We start from the raw sequence: 20974 nt of genomic DNA on the forward strand, positions 1-20974 counted from the left end.
GTGTCTGTTTTTATGCCAGTACCACGCTGTCTTGGTGATCACAGCTTTGTAGTAAAGCTTGAAATCGGGTAACGTGATGCCGCCAGTTTTGTTTTTGTTTTTCAACATTTCCTTAGCAATTCGGGGTCTCTTCTGGCTCCATACAAATTTTAGGATTATTTGCTCCAGCTCTTTGAAAAATATCGGTGGAATTTGGATCGGAATGGCATTAAAAGTATAGATTGCTCTAGGCAGTATAGACATTTTAACAATGTTTATTCTTCCAATCCAAGAGCATGGAACAGTCTTCCATCTTTTTGTGTCTTCTTCAATTTCTTTCATGAGTGTTCTGTAGTTCCTCGAGTACAGGTCCTTTACTTCTTTGGTTAGGTTTATTCCCAGGTATCTTATGGTTCTTGGTGCTATAGTGAATGGAATCGATTCTCTAATTTCCCTTTCTGTATTTTCATTGTTGGTGTATAAGAAAGCCACTGATTTCTGTACATTGACTTTGTATCCTGCCACGTTACTGAATTGCTGTATGAGTTCTAGTAGTTTGGGGGTGGAGTCTTTGGGGTTTTCCATATAAAGAATCATGTCATCTGCGAAGAGAGAGAGTTTGACTTCTTCCTTGCCAATTTGGATACCTTTGATTTCTCTTTGTTGTCTGATTGCCGTTGCTAGAACTTCTAATACTATGTTGAACAAGAGTGGTGAGAGTGGGCATCCTTGTCGTGTTCCTGATCTCAACGGGAAGGCTGCAAGCTTTTTCCCATTGAGGATGATATTTGCTGTGGGTCTTTCATAGATAGATTTTATGAAGTTCAAGAATGTTCCCTCTATCCCTATACTTTGAAGCGTTTTCATCAGGAACGGATGCTGGATTTTGTCAAATGCTTTTTCTGCATCAATTGAGAGGACCATGTGGTTCTTCTCTCTTCTCTTATTGATTTTTTTTTATCACATTGATTGATTTGCGAATGTTGAACCAACCTTGCAACCCAGGGATGAATCCCACCTGGTCATAGTGTATAATCTTTTTCATGTGCTGCTGGATCCTGTTTGTTAGGATCTTGTTGAGAATCTTTGCATCCATATTCATCAGTGATATTGGTCTGAAATTCTCCTTTTTGGTAGGGTCTTTGCCTGGTTTGGGGATCAGGGTAATGCTGGCTTCATAAAAAGAGTCTGGAAGTTTTCCTTCTGCTTCAATTTTTTGGAACAGCTTCAGGAGAATTGGTGTTATTTCTTCTTTGAAAGTTTGGTAGAGTTCCCCAGGGGAACCGTCAGGTCCTGGGCTCTTGTTTTTTGGGAGGTTTTTGATCACTGCTTCAATCTCATTACTAGATATCGGTCTATTCAGGTTGTCAATTTCTTCCTGGTTCAATTTTGGGAGTTTGTAGCTTTCCAGGAATGCATCCATTTCATCTAAGTTGCTTAGCTTATTGGCATATAACTGTTGGTAATAATCCTGATGATTGTCTCTATTTCCTTGGTGTTAGTTGTGATCTCTCCCTTTTCATTCATAATTTTATTAATTTGGGCTTTCTCTCTTTTCTTTTGGATTAGTGTGGCCAATGGTTTATCGATCTTATTGATTCTTTCAAAAAACCAGCTTCTAGTTTCATTGATATGTTCTCCTGTATCTCTGGTGTCTACCTCATTGATCTCTGCTCTAATCTTGATTATTTCCCTTCTTGCATGTGGAGTTGGTTTGATTTGTTGTTGATTCTCCAGTTCTTTAAGGTGTAGAGACAGCTGGTGTATTCTGGATTTTTCAATGTTTTTGAGGGTGGCTTGGATGGCTATGTATTTCCCCCTTAGAACCGCCTTTGCTGTATCCCATAGGTTTTGGACCGAAGTGTCTTGAGTCTCATTGGTTTCCATGAATTTTTTAAGTTCTTCTTTGATCTCCTGGTTGATCCAAGCATTCTTAAGAAAGGTGGTCTTTAGCTTCCAGGTGTTTGAGTTCCTTCTGAACTTTTCCTTGTGATTGAGCTCCATTTTCAAAGCATGTTGATCTGAGAATATGCAGGGAATAATGTCAGTCTTTTGGTATCGATTGGGTTCTGCTTGGTCACATACTCTTTTAAACCTTGCCAGTCCTGGAAGCTCTTTATCTCTCCATCCATTTTGAATGTCATCCTTAGGGAAAGGTATTCTTAGCTGCATGTTTTTCTCATTTAGTGCCCTGAATATTTCTTGTCAGCACTTCCTGGCTTTTTAGGATTCTGTGGACAGTACAGGTCTGATATTATTCTGTTGGTCCTTCCTTCACCCCGCTAGCTGCCCTCAGAATCTCTTGTCTAAAGTTATGATTCATCAGTTTTACAATTATGTGCCTTGAGGTCTTTTGCATTTGTTGATCTTGTGGGGTCAGGACTCCATTTTTCTCACCTGGTCTTTTCCCTACAGAAGTCCCTTACATAGTCCTGTGTGTGGTGGTATATTATTGTAAATATAACAGTCTAGGGCTACAACTGTGACTTTACTTGCATATAGCTTATCTATAATATTTCTTTACTTCTTTCCTCCAGATGGAAAAACTTCAGGAAAATTTCAAAAATTTCTACTTAAGCAAACACAGTGGCAGGAAGCTTCAGTGGCAGTCAACTCTTGGACACTGTGTTCTTAAAGCTGAATTTAAAAAGGCAAGCAAATAATTTTGAACAGTAGTGTTTACTTTTAAATTATAAAAATTTTACCTTGATAAATAATTCTTTTTAATATATACTTTATTATGTAAAACTCATCAAAACACTTGATGGAGTATTTGAATTTTGAATATGTTGACCTATGAGTCATTTTTGTATAAATCAATTTTTAAAACATTACGTGCAATTTGTCCACATTTGGATCTCTGTGAGCCTTTGCTCTCTGATGTCTCAAAATATCATCAGTCATCATTAGAGCCCTGGCCATTTATCAGTCTGGCCTTACAAGACTGATAGAATTGTGCACTGAGTGTAATCACCACAGTGTGAAATTGAGTCATGAAATAGTTGCATAAAGTGTTTATTGAAAATATCTCTCAAGATTAAAGAAAAAAAAAAGACCAGCACCAATGCTCCTCGGATTGTGTGGAATAGAGTAATACATTAACATACCTGATGCAGTGACATAAATGAAGTGAAGAGGTAAAATGTATATTGAGCTCCCAGAAATCACTTCTTGATGACTAGGACTTAGGAAACTATTTCGTACAAAATAGGCAATGAACTGCTCGTGTGTCCAGTGCGATTCATTGTCTGAACTTCTGAAATGATGGCAAAGGAGTCGACCAACTCTGTCTTCTTATCCAGTACTTTTAACTCCAGTCCTGGGTGGTATGTTGAAATTTTGGCCCCCAAGATAATCAGTTTTCCTCTTCTCTGGAACTATAATGTTTCTTTGTATGAAAATCATCTTTGCAGATGTTATGAGAGATCTTTAGATGAAGGAAGTCATCCTGGTGATCTGACCAGGTGATCATATGGTTAAATGCCATATGAACTCTCATTATCAAGTGATCTGACCAGGTGATCATATGGTTAAATGCCATATGAACTCTCATTATCAAGAGGCTCAGGAAGCTTACACACATAACTGGCCCCCCCCCACACACAATACCTCCTTCATCCCCTTATCCCCCACTGCCAAACACACACACACAGAGGGAGAGGGAGAGAGAGAAGGAGAACAGAGAGTGGATGTGAAGATGGAACTGGAGGCTAGAAGATAGTGTAAACTCTCTGAAGACAGTACAGCCTTCCCACACCTTGATTCTTGTCCGGTGATACTCATGTGAATTTTTCACCTTCAGAACTGTGAAAGAATATACATTTAGGTCACTTTAAGCTACTCTTTGTGGTAAGTTGTTAAAGAAGTCATATATCTATCCACCAAAGCACTTTCCTTATGACACTTTTTGTCTTTTCATTGAAGTCATAGGCATTGACAATCCATAGATAAGTATGTCCAACTTATTCCTCTCAGCCTTTAAAAAAGAGACTAAACCCATTCCTTAAGTGTATGAATTGAGTGGCTTAGTGATCAAAGTATTAAGGGATGAGAAGACAGGCTTTGTTTTTAATTCTGCCCCTGCCAGTTTAGGGAAGGCCTGACAGGAGGATAATAACTCATATTTGACCTGAGCATGGGGTGGAGGGGAAGTTTACATTTCAGGAGTGACGGCAGTCAGATTCTTAAATTTCTCAGGGTAATGTGAGATTCTCTTGATCTCTGAAGGTCACGTTGGATCCAGATGATGTAAATGCTAAGGTTATATCTAAATATTTAATATTATTGAAGGATGGATAATCACAACTAATTTTTTCATGTATATGTAGGAATCTATTGTTATGCTTGGTGCTTACATGGAAGAAAAACCCAGTTTATGCCTGTGAGAACATGTCAGTACAGAGATATGATTAAAAATGACAAATTTAATCATACTCCTTTCACTTCAGAAGGCTAAAATGAATAAAGAACTTTGTATCCAGCCATGTTGTTTTCTGGGTTGATGCAAACATACAACACTTAGTTTTACTAATTTTTCCAATTTTACTAATTTTGGAGATCGCTAATGTTCATGTCACACTTATTTTTATGCCCCTGTGGATTCATTATGAGCATACAAATTAATATAGGAGATATAATTTTTAATTCCTCTCTCTTGTGATTCTTCTTAATATTTTTTAAGATTTTACTTATTTATTTGAGAGAGAGCACAAGCAGGGAGAGCAGAGGTAGAGGGAGAAGCAGAAACCTGCTGTGCAAAGATCCCGATATGGGACTTGATCCAGTACTCTGGGATCATGGCTTGAGCCAAAGACAAATCCTTAAGTGACTAACCCACCCAGGAGTCCTCCTTTTTAATATATCAAATTTCATCACATAGGTAAAATAAAAACTAACTAATAGTGAATAGTAATGTTTGTAGGATGTTTAGAAAGGGAATCAATAAAGATGTAATATTTTCCAGAGTATTTTATATGCTGCTAATACCAGATTGAGTTGGACAGGAATAGTCTTCTTGCTGCTGGGGCTTGTATGTTTTTGATTTAAATTTTTGAGAAAGCAACATATTTTCAAAACAGGTCTTCCTTTCATTAAAACAATTCTGAATAAAAATGTACACATATTGATTTTATCAGGTAGTGTAAGATTCATAGCAAAACTGAACAGAAATTACGGTCTCCCATGATCTACAGCACCCATCAAAATGGTACATTTATTACAGTTGGTAGTACTCCATTGACACACCATTATCTTCCCAAATCCATACATTATATTAGTGCTCAAGGTTGCTGTGTTGCACTTTAAGGGTTTGGACAAGGTATTATGACATGTATTATACTGAATAGTTTCAAGGCCATAAAAATCCTGTGTTCCACCTGAATTCCACATGTATATTTACTTCAAAATTTTGCAAATACATTATATTTTCAGAAGAGTTACTTTTCTCCCAGTAAAAATGTACATATATATATTTCCTTATATAGCAAATTACACATAATGGAGTCTTTACTAGGGAAATACCTTTCATCATTGTGAAACACTTTTCATCATATTCTAATGATGTAAAAAAAAATCAGCTCCTCTTAATTACTTTGTATGTTTATGTAATCTTAGTCAAATTTGAGAGCTATATTAGGGAGTAAACCTTTAATGTTCTTCTAAGTTCAACTGAAAAAAAAAAGAATATGAGTAATGTATAATAAGATTCTAAAAGCAACAGGATACTAGAAGTTCTAGAGCCTATTTTCCATGCTTCTTGTAATATTATAAATAACATTCATTTCCTATAGAAATTTCCTAAGGAAATTTTCATTACAGTACATTATTGTTAGTTTTCAATGACTTTTTTTCTGGAACTTTTCTCAATCTGCTTTTTTACAACATTTTGATCTGGTTTTATAAGATGAAATCAAGTTATGCATATTAAAGAGCTTGCTTTTCTTTTTAAATAGGATTAAAAGATGTGAAGTTAGAAACTCTGACCAAGGGGCATTTGATAGGAGAAAACAAGAATAGAGAAAATGAAGTGTTTGAAATAAAGATTTATCAGAGAAATAGTTTGATAAAAATGTTCAGAATTGAATGTGAATTTATACCTTGCAAAAGACTTCCTGTGAGAATTTAATTGAAAAATATAAAATAGATCCCATCAAAGTTTATCATGATGGAATCTTAGGTAAGGAAGAGAAGCAAAAAAAATTGAAAGCCCTGAGAGAATGAGAAACTGAAACTCATAGGTATGTGACAGGAGACAAGTGTCTTCTGCTGTCTCAGAGAAAATGATTTCCAGGTGCAATTTATATGCTAACAAAATAACTATTCAGTATATACATGAAATTGTCACATAGGATGCACAAAGTCACACAAATATAATTACCATTTATTGTCTTTCTGGAAACTTTAGGAAATGTGCTGCATCAAAATGAGTAAACTATAGGATGTCACAATACAAAAATTGACATCAACTTGGGGAAGAGTTGAAGGAAATCCTTAGTGAGCAGATATTCAGAGTATGTTAGAAGAGTTGCCTTATAAAAGATGAAATTAATTTACTATAGAGAAAATATAGATAATTTTCTGCATGGTTAGACCTTTTTGAATACATTTCACTAAGAAAAGATCAAAGAACAAGGATTGAAACTTAAAAGATGCTGGATTACATAGTAATGTATTGCTTGCTGGATTACATAGTAATGTATTGCTTCTGTAGATCTGTAGATTCATGTTTCACGTTTCAGAAGCAGGGGTTTAGCCTGGGAATACCATGATGTTCAAAATTGTTAAGGTTTCTGATTCTTACTCTTCTCCCAAATACAATTATCAAGGAAAAGTAATGTTCATTGGGAAGTAATTTGTTTCTTTTCCTGTCTTGATGTAGGGTAAAGAACGTTGTATATATAAGTTCTCAGATTCATAGTTCCTGGGTTCCACATTCATGCACACACCCTAGTACTTTTTTCAAAGTTTTATCCCAAAATGAGCATGGGTTGGGATAAAAGGAAACCAGTGCAGTTTTTGCTGGAATAATAATTAATATATCCTTCTCCCTGGAAAGGTGATTGTGGCCATTGCTGCTATTGATGTTGGGGTACAGATGGCCCTTCTTTTCCCTGCATCTGTATCTTTGGGATAAATAAGGGCCAATAGGACAGGGAAGTCCTATTTTTAATTTCTTGAGGAATCTCCGCACTGTTCTCCAAAGTGGCTGCACCAACTTGCATTCCCACCAACACTGTAAGAGGGTTCCACTTTCTCCACATCCTCTCCAACACATGTTGTTTCCTGTCTTGCTAATTTTGGCCATTCTAACTGGTGTCAGGTGGTATCTCAATGTGGTTTTAATTTGAATCTCCCTGATGGCTAGTGATGATGAACATTTTTCATGTGTCTGATAGCCATTTGTATGTCTTCATTGAAGAAATGTCTGTTCATATCTTCTACCCACTTTTGATATGATTATCTGTTTTCTGTGTGTTGAGTTTGAGAAGTTCTTTATAGATCCTGGATATCAGCCCTTTGTCTGTAGTGTTATTTGTGAATATCTTCTCCCATTCCATGGGTTGCCTCTTTGTTGTGTTGACTGTTTTCTTTGCCTTTGGAGACACACCTTGAAAGAAGTTTCTGTGGCTGATGTCAAAGAGGTTAATGTTCTTCTCTAGGATTTTGATAGATTCCTTTCTCACGTTGAGGTCTTTTATCCCTTTTGAGTTTATCTTTGTGTATGGTGTAAGGGAATGGTCGAGTTCATTCTTCTACATATAGCTGCCCAATTTTCCAGCACCATTTATTGAAGAGACTCTCTTTTTTCCACTGTATATTTTGTCCTGCTTTCTCAAAGATTGGTTGACCGTAGAGTTGTGGGTCCATAGCTGGGCACTCTACTCTGTTCCACTGGTCTGTGTGTCTGTTTTTGTGCCAGTACCATGCTGTCTGTGTGATCACAGCTTTGTAGTAAAGCTTGAAATCAGGCAACGTAATGCCCAGTTTTGTTTTTTTTTCTTTTTCAGCATTTCCTTAGCAATTTGGGTCTTTTCTGGTTCTGTACAATTTTAGGATTTTTTGTCCCAGCATTTTGAAAAATCCTGGTGGAATTTTGATGGGGATGGCATTGAAAGTATAGATTGCTCTGGGCAGTATAGACATTTTATCAAGGGAAAACACCTTTCTTGAAAATGTAATGATGTATATGTACGTGGAGAACGCCAATAAAAATACAGTTAAAAAACATTCCAAAACATATTTAATCAATAGTTAGCTGTGATTGCAAATTATAAAGTTGTAATCAGTTGTAATATTGATAACATAATTACAGTATCTTATTTTCCAGTGAAAAATATAATTTCTCATTTTCTATACATACTTACTTAGCATATTACTTTATATTTCTAATTTCACTATTTTCATAGAGGGTGGTCTACAAATTGTGGAAGATTTAGATTCCACAAAAGCTGGATCCATTCCTGTCAATGGACCAAAGTCTAAACTCCGCAGGAAAACATTAGAAGATAGGGGATAATTGGAAAACACTGAAGACTGAAGACTGAAGACTGAAGACACTGATAAGTAGAGGGCTTAATGTTGGAGGAATGGAGATATCTGAGTTTGAATCCAAAAGAAAAGAAAATTGGTGGGAAATAAGTGGAGAAAATAAAAATATGATAAGCCTGCCATTGAAACCATTGAGTTAAGACTATCTTTTAACATCTGCTGTTGAATTGAATGTTGGCTGTGGGCTTGTCATTTGTGGCCTTCATTATTTCGAGGCCTTCACTATCTCACTTTGTTGAGAGTTTTTGTCATGAATTCACATTAACTACTGCCAACTGCTTTTTCTGCAACTGCTGAGATCATTTGAGATGATTTGCATATTTCATTCTGTTAATGTGATATCGCACATTGATTTGCATTTCTTGACTCATATTCATATCGCAGGGATGCATCCCATTTCAGCATTGTAGGAAATCTTTTGAAAATTCTGTTAAATTCAGTTACCTAGTATTTAGTTGAGAATTTATGCACATATATTCAAGGACTATTGGTGTTTTCTTGTGATGTCCTTATCTGACTTGGTATTATAAGGATAACAATGCTAGCCTACTAAAGTGAGGTGTGTAGTGTTTCCTCATCTTCAGTTCTTTCAAAGGGTTTGAGAAGAGTTGTCATCCTTCTTTAAATGGTTTTCCCCAGTTGAAGTTACTATGTTCTGGGTTGTTCTTTGTGGAAAGGTTTTTGATGACCTGTTCGGTCTCCTTGCTCCTAATTGCTGTGTTCAAGTTTATTTGTTTGTTTGTTTGTTTTTAATTTCTTTATGTTTCTGTGATGGTAAGTTGTATATTTTTAGAAATTCATATATTCTAGGTCATCTAACGTTTTGATGTAGAATTGTTTATAGTAGTCTCTTCTGATTCTTTGAATTTCTGTAGTTTCTGTTGCAGTCTTGTCTTTCATTTTAATTTTATTTTTGTCCTTTTTCTTGAGTAGTCTGTGGAAAGGTCTGTCAAACCTATTTTTCAAAGGGCCAACTTTTAGTTTTCTTACTGTTTTTTTTTTCCTATTATTTTTCATGTGTTTCTGCTCTAATGTAAGTTACTTCCTCCTGCTAACTTGGGCTTTGTTTTTGTTTCTCTAGTTCCTTCTGGTGTAAAATTAGGTTAACTTGAGATAATACTTCTTTCTTAATGTAAACATTTATTGCCATTAAAATGTTCCCTCTAATTGCTGCTTTTGCTATACCCCATCAATTTTGTTATGTTTATTTTCACTATCATTTCTTTCAAGAAATTAAGAATATTTTAAAAATCTTCTTTGATTCATTAGTTATTCAGGTTTGTGTTATGTAATTTCTGTGTATTTGTGAATTTCTCTTCTGTCCTGATTTCTAATTTCATGCAATTGTGGTCAGAAAAGAGACTTGATATAATTTCTGTCATCCTATATTTTTAAATTATTTATATGGCATATGTGATCTGTCCTACAAAAGGGTTTTTGTGTGCTTCAGTCTATCGTATTTTTCAGATCTATTCCCTAACTGATTTTGTATATGGACAAGCAGTCTTTTTTTGAGAATGGTGCATGGAAATCCTTAACTATTATCTTGTCACTGCTTAATTTTCTCCTCTTAGTTGTTAGTATATTTGCTTTACCTTGTTAGGTGCTTCTAACTAAATGTTGGCTATATCTGTATTTAACATTGCCTAACTGAGCCACCCCAGCAACCCCTTAAATTAGAACTTTAAATTATGCACCATCATTAAAATACTAGATTTTCTTTGGCAAAATATTTTCTATTACAGGTGCATTTCATAAATTCATATCTTTTTATGATGTTAATTAGCATGGTTTTATTTCAGATTCAACATTGCCCTGTAGCATTTCACATAAAGCAGGTCTAGTGGTGATGAACTCCATCTGTTTTTGTTTGGGAAGGTCTATGCCATCTTTATTTATAAGGAATAATCTTCTTAGAAGTAGCATTCTTGGTTGACAGTTTATTTCCTTGTTAGTATCATTTGGCAGGTAGGCAAGTTCACTTGAATCCTTGAGTCTTTGAGTTGTTATCTACACATTTGAATAGGAAGTTCCCTCTTACCGACTTTACAGGTTAGTTTTTTCAGACCTCTCCCAGGCAGCTCAGCTAAGGCAACTGAACACGTCAGCTGTTGGCACTTATGGGCAGATGGGGCTTTGCATTGAGATGTTAGTTGGGCACTGACCATGCTCTATGAGATTGATGTGAATGTATATTGGTAAATAACACTGGAAAACATTATGAGATCATACAGTATTTGATTTTCTGTTACTTTTTCACTTAACTCTCATGCCCTCCAGGTCCATCATCATCATCAGAAATGTAGGATTTCCTTCCCTTTTTTTTTGATAATCAGTATTCCATTGTCTATGTCTGTGTAATTAATATATGCGAACACTGTATTTATATTTCTATATATCTATCTTTTTCGTGTATCAATTTAATCTGCCACATTTTCTTTATCCATTATTCTCTTCATAGACATGGTTTGTTTCTGTCTCATGGCTACTGTAAATAATGCTGCAAAGAACATGGGAGGGGGTGTGCACATATTTCTTTGACACAGTGATTTACTTTCTTTCAAATAGAAACCCAGAACTGGAACTGCTGTATTATATGATAGTTCTGTCTTTAATTTTATGAGAAACTTCCATTTTGGTTTTGTTTTTAGTTTCTCTAATGACTAACGATATTGAACACCTTGTCATGTTGTTTTCGGCCATTTGTGTGTCTTCTTTGGAAAAAAAAAATGATTACTGAGGTCCCTTTTTATTTTTTTAACATTTTATTTATTTATTTGAGAGAGAACAAGCAAAGTGGAGTGGCAGACAGAGGGGGAGAAGCAGGGAACCTGATGCAAGGCTGGATCCCAGGACCCTGGCATTATGACCTGAGCTGAAGGCAGCACTTGATTGACTTGATCAACCCAGGCTTTCCCTTTACCTGTTTTTAACTGGCTTTTATTTTGGATTTTTGTTTGTTTGTTTGTTTCCTGTTGAGTATATGTACTCAGACATTGGGTGTTATCTCTTATCAGATAGGTGGTTTGCAAACATTTACTCCCATCCTGTTGGATGCATTTCATTTTGTTGAAATGAACAATGAATAAATTTCTTGTATTTTCTTTCCTGGGAAAAACCTTCTATAATGCAGTCCCATTTGCTTATTTATTTTTTGGTGTCACAGCCAAAAAGTTGTTGACAGGGCCAGTGTCAAAGGGTTTTTTTTCCCTTGTGTTTAAAGCTTCAAGTCTCATGTTTGACTATGTAATTGATTTCAATTTAATGTTTTGAATGGTCTAAAATAAGAGTACAATTTTGTAATCTTCATAATTACTATCAGGGCATTGTAACTGAAAGACAAAATTGGGAAATTAATTAGAGTTATGTTAATGTAAATACCTATTGATGAATAGATAATTAGACAAATATTTTCCTGTTCTTTTTTGATATCCAATGTGTTGTGACTCTTAAGGTGGAAAGTGTGTTTTATTTGTGGAAATAGTGAATTCTATAATTTTCTAGTAATATTCACCTACTTTTAGCTCTATTTTGATTTTTATAGGATTTATCTTGCAAATTATATTACTGTTTTAAATATGTCAAATAGAGTATTTTATGCAGCTTAAATCCTGAGTCATTAATACAGTGCTTTTTTCTATAAGTTAATATAATATTGCTTCTAACAGGGCAAAAAAGAACTTCAGGTGACCCTTTTCCAAGCATTGGTGCTGTTGATGTTTAACGAACGAGATCAGTTCAGCTTAGAAGAAATTAAGGTGGCTACTGGAATAGGTAAGTATTGGTTGTAATTGTTTAAATCTGTGATTTAAAAAAGTTCTAAACATGTTTTTTTCTCCTTCAGAGGATAGAGAGCTAAGAAGAACTCTACAGTCATTAGCTTGTGGCAGAGCTAGAGTTCTCATCAAAAATCGCAAAGGCAAAGATGTGGAAGATGGTGACAAATTTTTTTGTAATGAGGATTTCAGACACAAACTCTTCAAGATAAAGATCAATCAAATCCAGATGAAAGAAACGGTATTTTTTTCCTCTTTATCTTAATGTTTCTATTTAATTTTGTCACTATAAGTCTTTTTTACTTTTGGATCAGCAATAATTGGAACAGTGCATTTTTTTACTGTGGTAAAAACACATTAAGTTTGGTATCACGACCATTTTAAAGTTGATAGTCAGGGAGTGTTAAGTATATCTACACTGTGGTGCAGTGGATGTCCAGAACTCTTTCATTTTAAAAAAACAAACAAACAAAAAACCATCTTTCACAACATGCCTCTATTCTTCTTACCCCCAGACCTGATAAACAACAGTTTTACCTTTTTTTTTCTATGAATATGACTAATTTTTGGTAGCTTTTGTAAATAGAACCTATACAGTATTTTTTCTTTTAGTGACTGGCCTAATTTGCTTAGCATAAAGTCCTAACATTTCATACATGGGATACGATGTAACAGGATTTCTTTCCATTACAGCAAATAAATGTTCTGTTTAATGACTATGTCACATTTGTTTATCCTTTCATCCATATATGGTCATTTGGCTGTGAAAACTGATGCTATAAATGTGGGTGTACAAGGTGTGCAGGTATCTCTTTGAGACCCTTCCTTCAATTCTTTGGACACATGCTGAGGTGTGCTAGATCATACAGAATTTTTATTTAATTTATTTTGAGGTACCACTGTGCTATTTTCCATAGGAGTTGCACCATTTTATAGAGCACAATAATTGCAGAAGTGTTCTGGTTTCATTTTTATTTTATTTTATATTTTCAGTCTTCCAAGATTCATTGTTTATGCACCACACCCAATGCTTCATGCAAAAGGTGCCTCCTTAGTACCTACCACCAGGCTCACCTATACCCCCAACTCTCTCCTCTCCAAAACCCTCATTTTGTTTCTCAGAGTCCACAGTCTCTCATGGTTTATCTCCCCCTCCAATTTACCCCACTTCAGTTTTCCTTTCTTTCTCCTAATGTCCTCCATGTTATTCCTTATGCTCCACAAGTAAGTAAAACCATATGATTCATTCTCTCTCCTTGACTTATTTCACTCATAATAATCTCCTTTAATCCTGTCCATGCGGATACCAAAATTGGGTATTCCTCATTTCTGATGCAGGCATAATATTCCATTGTATAGCTTCTTTATCTTTGCATCCTTTCAAGGGCACCTTGGCTCTTTTCACAGTTTGGTAACTGCTATGAACATTGGCCCTTCTTTTCACTACAACTGTATCTTTGGGGTAAATACCCAGGAGTGCAATTGCAAGGTGATAGGGTAAATCTTTTTTTTTTTTTTTTTAGGGAACCTCACGACTGTTTTCCAAAGTGGCTGCACCAACTTAACATTCCCACCAAGAGTGTAAGAGGGTTCCCCTTTCTCCACATCCTGTCTTATCTCTTTCTTGTCTTTTTTTTTTATTAATTAATTAATTTAATTTTTTTTCAGTGTTCCAGAATCATTGTTTATGCACCACATCCAGTGCTCCATGCAATACATACCCTCCATAATACCACCACCAGGATAAAGTATTCTTTGATGCATGTTCTTTTCATTTAGTGCCCTGAATACATCTTGCCAGCCCTTTCTGACTTGCCAGATTTCTGTGGACAGGTCTGACATAATTCTGATGAGCCTTCCTCTGTACATAGGGAGCTTTTCCCCCAGCTGCTTTCAAGAGCTCCTGTCTAAAATTATGATTCATCAGTTTCACAATCTGGTGTCTTGAGGTCTTTCTAGATTCTTTGATCTTGGGGGCAGACCTTTCTGCCTCTGGGACAGGAACGCTGGTTCCATTCCCCACACAGGGAATATTTTCATGGAGAATTTGTTTAGCTATATTCTTTAATCTTCTTTCTTTCTCCTCCCCCTCTGGGATTCCAGTAATTCTGACACTGGATTGTTTCATAGCATCATTTATTTCCCTAATTCTGTTTTCGTGACGTCTAAGCTGTTTGCTCCTGGTCTCCTCCTGATCATTTTTCTCTATTGGTTTGTCCTCTAAATCATGAATTTTATCTTCTACCTAAGTTAACCTAGCTGTTAGAGAATTTAGATTAGATTGGAATTCATTGATAGCATTTTTAACTTCTTCCCAGGTGGCTTTCACTTCTGCCTTAATTGATTCCATGTTGTCATTAATGGTTTTCTTCAACCTAGCCACTGCCTGGGTAGTTGTTAGCCTGAATTCCCTTTCCAACATACTGTTTATGTCATATCCAATAGCTGATGGAGAGAGCACAGTCTCTGAGTTTTTCCTCTGTTGGGCATTCCTCCTCCTAGTCATTTTGGTGAGAGGTGGCTGAGGGGATGTGTAGCTGAATGTATCAACTGTGATCCAGGCAAGGTGCACCCTGGAACCCATCTGAGCAATTGGGAGTCCCCATCAAAAACAAAGAAAAAATAAAAAGAGAGAAAGAGGCAGAAAAGAAATAAAAGAGAAGACCCATCTAGAATGGGCCCTAGAGGTAATATTTATAAGCTATACAAACAAAAATGGACAAACAAAAAGACCCACAAAAGTAGATGAGAAGAAAAAGATAACCCAGCCAAAATGAACCACAAGTGTAATCTGTAAAATGAACCAGAACAAAAACAAATACACAAAAACACTGACAGAACAATAGGATTGGAGAGTGGTGAAAAATCCTCAGTGTTATTTTGATTCTTCCTGGGTGTTTTGATTCTTTCTGGGTGTATCTTGATATCTTTGTTAAAGGACTCAACTTTCCCAAGATAAAGGGGGATTAAATCTGGTTTATACATAGGAGTAGTATTGATTGGGGAAAGAGGATTACCTTAGAGTTTATCTCTATATGAATATTAATAAAATAGCAAATGAAAAATACAGGTATATATATGGGAAAAGTTCAAGTTAAAAGGCTATTATGGGATTTGTTGTATTGAGCCTCTCATTGTGATGGTAAATAGGTTAAAAAATTAAAAGAAAATTAAAAAGAACAAGACTTTCATGGCTGCCTTTGTGGGGCTGCTGTCTAGGTAGGTCCAGACCACTGGAGAGAGCCCAACCAGCGATAGGGTGCTGAGATTTTCATGCCCGCTTTGGCTGGGAGAGTTCAGACTCTTGGCTGGATCCCAGAGACCACCAGCTAATGCCCACATGGACCTCTTTCAGGGGAGCGTGTGAAGCACAGATCAGGCCCCGGTCACAAGAGCTCATGCAGATTGCAAAAGGCTGTGGTTCTAGAGAACCCAGACTCTCTCATGCATCTGAGCAGCTAGGGTCCAAGGCTTGGAGGCTTCACCTCACTCTCTCTGGCATGGGTGGTCACTGACAGTGGCTGTCCTGTGTCCATGGGCTTAAGCCTGTGCCTGTGACCACCCAAGTCTGTGCCCATGACCACCGATTCCACCAGTTGCCACTTAAGATCTTTTGCTCCTCTAAGCCAGACTACAAGTTAATGCTGGTCCCCAACCACTGGGCACTCCTAGAATTAGGGTATTACTTTCCAGTGGTCACTCCTCGTGGCTCACTCCCCGTTCTGTTTATCCTGTTTATCAGTCTGATCATTCAGACTCTGATGCTTTACCTCAGCACTGGTGTCTTCTGCCCCCATAGAGATCCAGAAGTATATAATCTTACATCTTAGGGTGGTTTCATGTGTGTTCAGAGTGTTCTGGTAGATAATCAGCTCACTTTAGGGGACCAGTTGAAACAGTGTCTCCTGCTTCTCTGCCATCTTGCCCCAACCTCTTTGATTCTTTGAGACTGTCTAGTTACCTGAGACTTTTTTTTATTAATTTTTGAAATTTTAGTTCTAGTAAACATACAGCATATAATAGTTCCAAGTATGCAATATATTAATTCAATATTAATTTCCATGCAATATTGATTTCCATACATTTCCATACAACATACTGTGCTCATCCCAGAAAGTGTGCTCTTAAATGCCATCACCTAATTTATCCTCCTGCAAACCTCCCTCTATTCTTTTTTTTTTCAAAAAAATTTTTTAATTTATTTATTTATTTTCAGCATAACAGTCTATTCTTTATAGTTTAGAGTCTATACCTTTATTTATCTCACTCTTTTTTTCCTTTTGCTTTTTTGTTTTGTGTCTTACATTCCACAAATGAGTGAAATCTAGTGTTTGTCTAGTTCCATAAATGTTGCAAATGGCAAGATTTTCTTTTCTTTCTTTCTTTTTTTGGGGGGGCTAAATAATGTGTGTGTGTATGTGTGTGCAATATCTTCTCTATCCATTCATATCCATGGACACTTGGGTGGCTTTGTTTACTGCATATAATGTTTCAAAAGGCATAGGGATGCATGTATCCCTCTGAATTTTTTGTTTTTATATTTTGGGGTAAATACCAAATGCTGAATTGGAGGGTATTTCAATGTTAACTTTGTAAGGGGTCTCCATACTGTTTGAGGAGTCTCCATACTGGATACACCAGTTTACATTCCCATCAACCGTGTGAGAGTGTTTCCCTTTCTCCACATCATTGCAACACCGTTTGTTTCTTGTGCTATTCATTTTAGACATTCTGACAGGTACAAGGTGATATTTCATTATAGTTTTGATAATGCATTTCCCTGATGATGAGTGGTGTTGAGCCTGTTTTCATGTGTCTGTTGGCCAATTGTATGTCTTCGGTAATGTCTGTGTCTTCTGCCCATTTAATGGCTGGATTTTTTGTTTGTTTGTTTTCCAGATGTTGAGTTGTATAGGTTCTTTTTACATTGTGGATACGAACCTTGATCAGATACATCATTTGCAAATAGGTTGTCTCAATAGGTGTCTTTGGTTTTATTATTTCCTTGACTGTGCAGAAGGCTTTTAAAGGACACTTTTGATAAAGTGTCAATAGTTTATTTTTTGCTTTTGTTTCCTTTAATCAGGAGAGATATATGGAAGCCCTGTGCTCTCTTATAGGATATTTATGGTTTCAGATTTCACATTTAGGTCATTAATTTAAGTTTCATTTAGAATTTAATTTAATTTAAAAATTTAAAAATTTTTGCATGTGTATAGGTAAGAAAATGATTCATAAAAACGATGGTTCAGTTTAATTCTTCTGCATGTAGCTGACCAGTTTCCCCAACACATTTATTGATGAGACATTTTTCCATTGCACATTCTTGCTTCCTTTGTTAAATAGTACTTGACCATTGTTAATTGAAGATTAATTGATACCTGGTTGTGGATTTATTTCTGAGCAGTGTTCTTTTCCACTGATTCATGTGTATTTTTTTAAATTTTTTTATTCTTTTAAATTTATTTTCAGTGTTCCAGAATTCATTGTTTATGCACCACACCCAGATTACATTGCAATACATGCCCTTCATAATACCCACCACCAGGCTGACCCAAGCTCCTATCCCTCTCCCCGCCAAAACCCTCAGTTTGTTTCTCAGAGTCCACAGTCTCTTATTGTTCATCTCCCCTCCAATTTCCCTTTGTTATTACTTATGCTCCACAAATAAGTGAAACTATATGAAAACTGACTCTCTCTGCTTGACTTATTTCAGCATAATCTCTTCCAGTCCCATCCATGTTGCTACAAAAGTTGGGTATTCGTCCTTTCTGATGAAGGCATAATACTGCATTGTATGTATGGACTACGTCTTCCTTATCCATTCATCCATTGAAGGGCATCTTGGTTCTTTCCACAGTTTGACGACCGTGGCCATTGCTGCTATGAACATTGGGGTACAGATGGCTCTTCTTTTCATTATAGCTGTATCTTCAGGGTAAATACCCAGTAGTGCAATTGCAGGGTAATAGGGAAGCTCTATTTTTAATTACTTAAGGAATCTCCACACTGTTTTCCAAAGTGGCTGCACAACTTGCATTCCCACCATAATATAAGAGAGTTCCCCTTTCTCCACATCCTCTCTAGCACATGTTGTTTATGGTCCTGTTAATTTTGGGCAAGCTAACTAGTGTAAGGTGGTATATCAATGTGGTTTTGATTTGAATCTCCCTAATGGCTAGTGATGATGAACATTTTTTCATGTGTCTGTTAGCCTTTTGTATGTCTTTATTGGAGAAGTGTCTGTCCATGTCTACTGCCCACTTTTGACACGATTAACTGTTTTGTGTGTGTTGAGTTTGAGGAGTTTTTTTATAGATCTTGAATATCAGTCCTTTGTCTATACTGTCATTTCCGAATATCTTCTCCCATTCTGTGGGTTGCCTCTTTGTTTTGTTGACTGTTTCCTTTGATATGCAGAAACTTTGGATCTTGATGGATTCCTGTCTCACATGAGATATTTTATCCATTTCGAGTTGATCTTTGGGTACGGTGTAAGAGGATGGTCGAGTTTCATTCTTCTACATATAGCTGTCCAATTTTCCCAGCATCATTTATTGAAGAGACTGTCTTTTTTCCATTGTATATTTTTTTCCTGTTTTGTCGAAGATTATTTGACTATAGAGTTGAGGGTCCATATCTGGGCTCTCCACTCTGTTCCGCTCTTCTACCCATTTCTTGACTGGATTGTTGTTCTTTGGGTTTTGAGTCTGTTAAGTTCTTTATAGATCTTGGATAGTAGCCCTTTATCCAATTTGCAAATATCTTCCCAATCTGTAGTCTGTTTTTTACTTTTGTTGATGGTTTCATTGGCTGTGCAAAAGCTTTCTATTTTGATGACGTCCCAATTGTTCATTGTTACCTTTGTTTCCTTTGCCTCTGGAGGTGTGCCTAGCAAGAAAGTCTTGTGACTGAGATCAGAGAAGTTGCTGCCAGTGTTCTCCTCTAGGATTTTGATGGATCCCTTTCTTATTTAGATCTTCATCCATTTTGAGTCTGTTTTTGTTTATGGTGTAAGGAAGTAGTCCAGTTTCATTAGTCTGCATGTGGCTGTCCAGTTTTTCCAAAAGTATTTGTTGAAGAGACTGTCTTTTTCAAAGATTATTGACCACAGAGTTGAGGGTACATTTCTGGGTTCTTTATTCCATTCCATTCCATTGATCTGTGTGTCTGTTTTTGTGCCAGTACCATAATGTGTTGATGACTACAGTTTTGTCATGCAGCTTGAATCCCTTAACTGTGATGCCCCCAGCTTTGGTTTTATTTTTCAACATTCCTTCGGCTATTTTTTTTCTGGTTCCGTATATATTTTAGGTTTGTTTCAGTTCTGTGAAAAATTCTGATGTTCTTTTGATAGGGGTTGCACTTAATAAATGTGTAGATTTATTTGGGTATTATGGACACGTTAGCACCCCACTAATGGCAATGGACAGATCATCTTAGCAGATCAATGAAGAAACAAGGGCTCTGAATGACAAACTGGACCAGATAGACTTACCACAATTATTCAGAGCATTTCTTCTTAAAGCAACAGAATACACATTCTTCGCAAGTCCATATGGGACATTCTCCAAAGTGGATCATATACTGGTCTCAACCAGTACAAAAAGATTGAGATTAGACCATGTGTATTCTCAGACCACAATAATTTAAAACTTGAACTCGATCACAAGAACAAATTTGGAAGGAACATAAATATATAGAGGTTGAAAAACAGCCTCCTAAGGAATGAATAGATTTTATTTATTTATTTGACATATAGAGATCACAAGTAGGCAGAGTACCAGGCAGAGAGAGAAGGGGAAGCAGGCTCCTTGCTGAGCAGAGAGCCTGATGCAGGGCTTGATCCCAGGACCCTGAGATCATGACCTGAGTGGAAGACAGAGACTTAACCCACTGAGCCACCCAGGTGCCTCTCCCCCATCTTTTCTTATTAGCATGTATATAAAGTGTTAAAGCTTTAATTTGCATTGATTTTTGTGTTTGGTTTAATTTGCATTGATTTTTGTGTATGGTTTCAGATAGGGCCAATTTTATTCTTTTTTAGGTGGTTGTCCAGTATTTCAACACTTTTCTTGATAAGACTACCCTTTTCCCCACTGTATTCTAGGCCTTCTGCGATAGACTTGTTTGTGCATTGGTGTATTAATGCACTCTGTTTAATGCCAGAGGTCTACATCTGTTTAATGCCATGGGTCTACATCTCTTTTTATTCCAGTACCATATAATTTTAATTATAGATTTTTTTTTATGTTTTGATCAGTTATATTAAGTTATATTGTTATATTAAGTTATATATAAGTTATATTAAGTTATAGTGTTGCCTTGGTATTCTAGTATTTCTTGGCTATTCTGGGTCTTTGTGGTTTCAAATGCCTTTTAATATGTTTTTTCCTATTTCTGTAAAATATGCCATTTTGATTTTGCTAGATATTGCTTTGAATCTGAAGGTTGCCTGGGTAGTATGACATCTCACTATTAAGTTCTATATTTTAGGCACACAGATGTCCTTCAGTTGTATATAATACGTGCCTTTTGTGAATATTTTCTAGTTTTAGTGTACAAGTCTTTAATTTACTGTTGTTTAATTGTATTTAATTCTTTATTTTTTTAAAGCTTTTATTTACTTGAGAAAGAGAGAGTGAAAGAGAGCAGTCAGTGGGGGAGAGGAA

At 36.2% G+C, this 20974-nt stretch overlaps 1 protein-coding gene across 1 annotated transcript in view; it reads left to right on the forward strand.

Annotated features, from left to right (window-relative positions):
• Positions 1 to 20974, forward strand: part of LOC123935861 (cullin-4B-like) — a 109757-nt gene that overhangs the window by 69604 nt on the left and 19179 nt on the right. Inside the window, 3 exon segments of the mRNA XM_045996700.1 lie at positions 2517 to 2630; positions 12195 to 12300; positions 12371 to 12543. Of these exon segments, the coding sequence (XP_045852656.1) occupies positions 2517 to 2630; positions 12195 to 12300; positions 12371 to 12543 (393 nt within the window).

The sequence above is a fragment of the Meles meles genome, chromosome Y (genome assembly GCF_922984935.1).
Source record: "Meles meles chromosome Y, mMelMel3.1 paternal haplotype, whole genome shotgun sequence".
In the NCBI taxonomy this organism is placed as follows: domain Eukaryota; kingdom Metazoa; phylum Chordata; class Mammalia; order Carnivora; family Mustelidae; genus Meles; species Meles meles.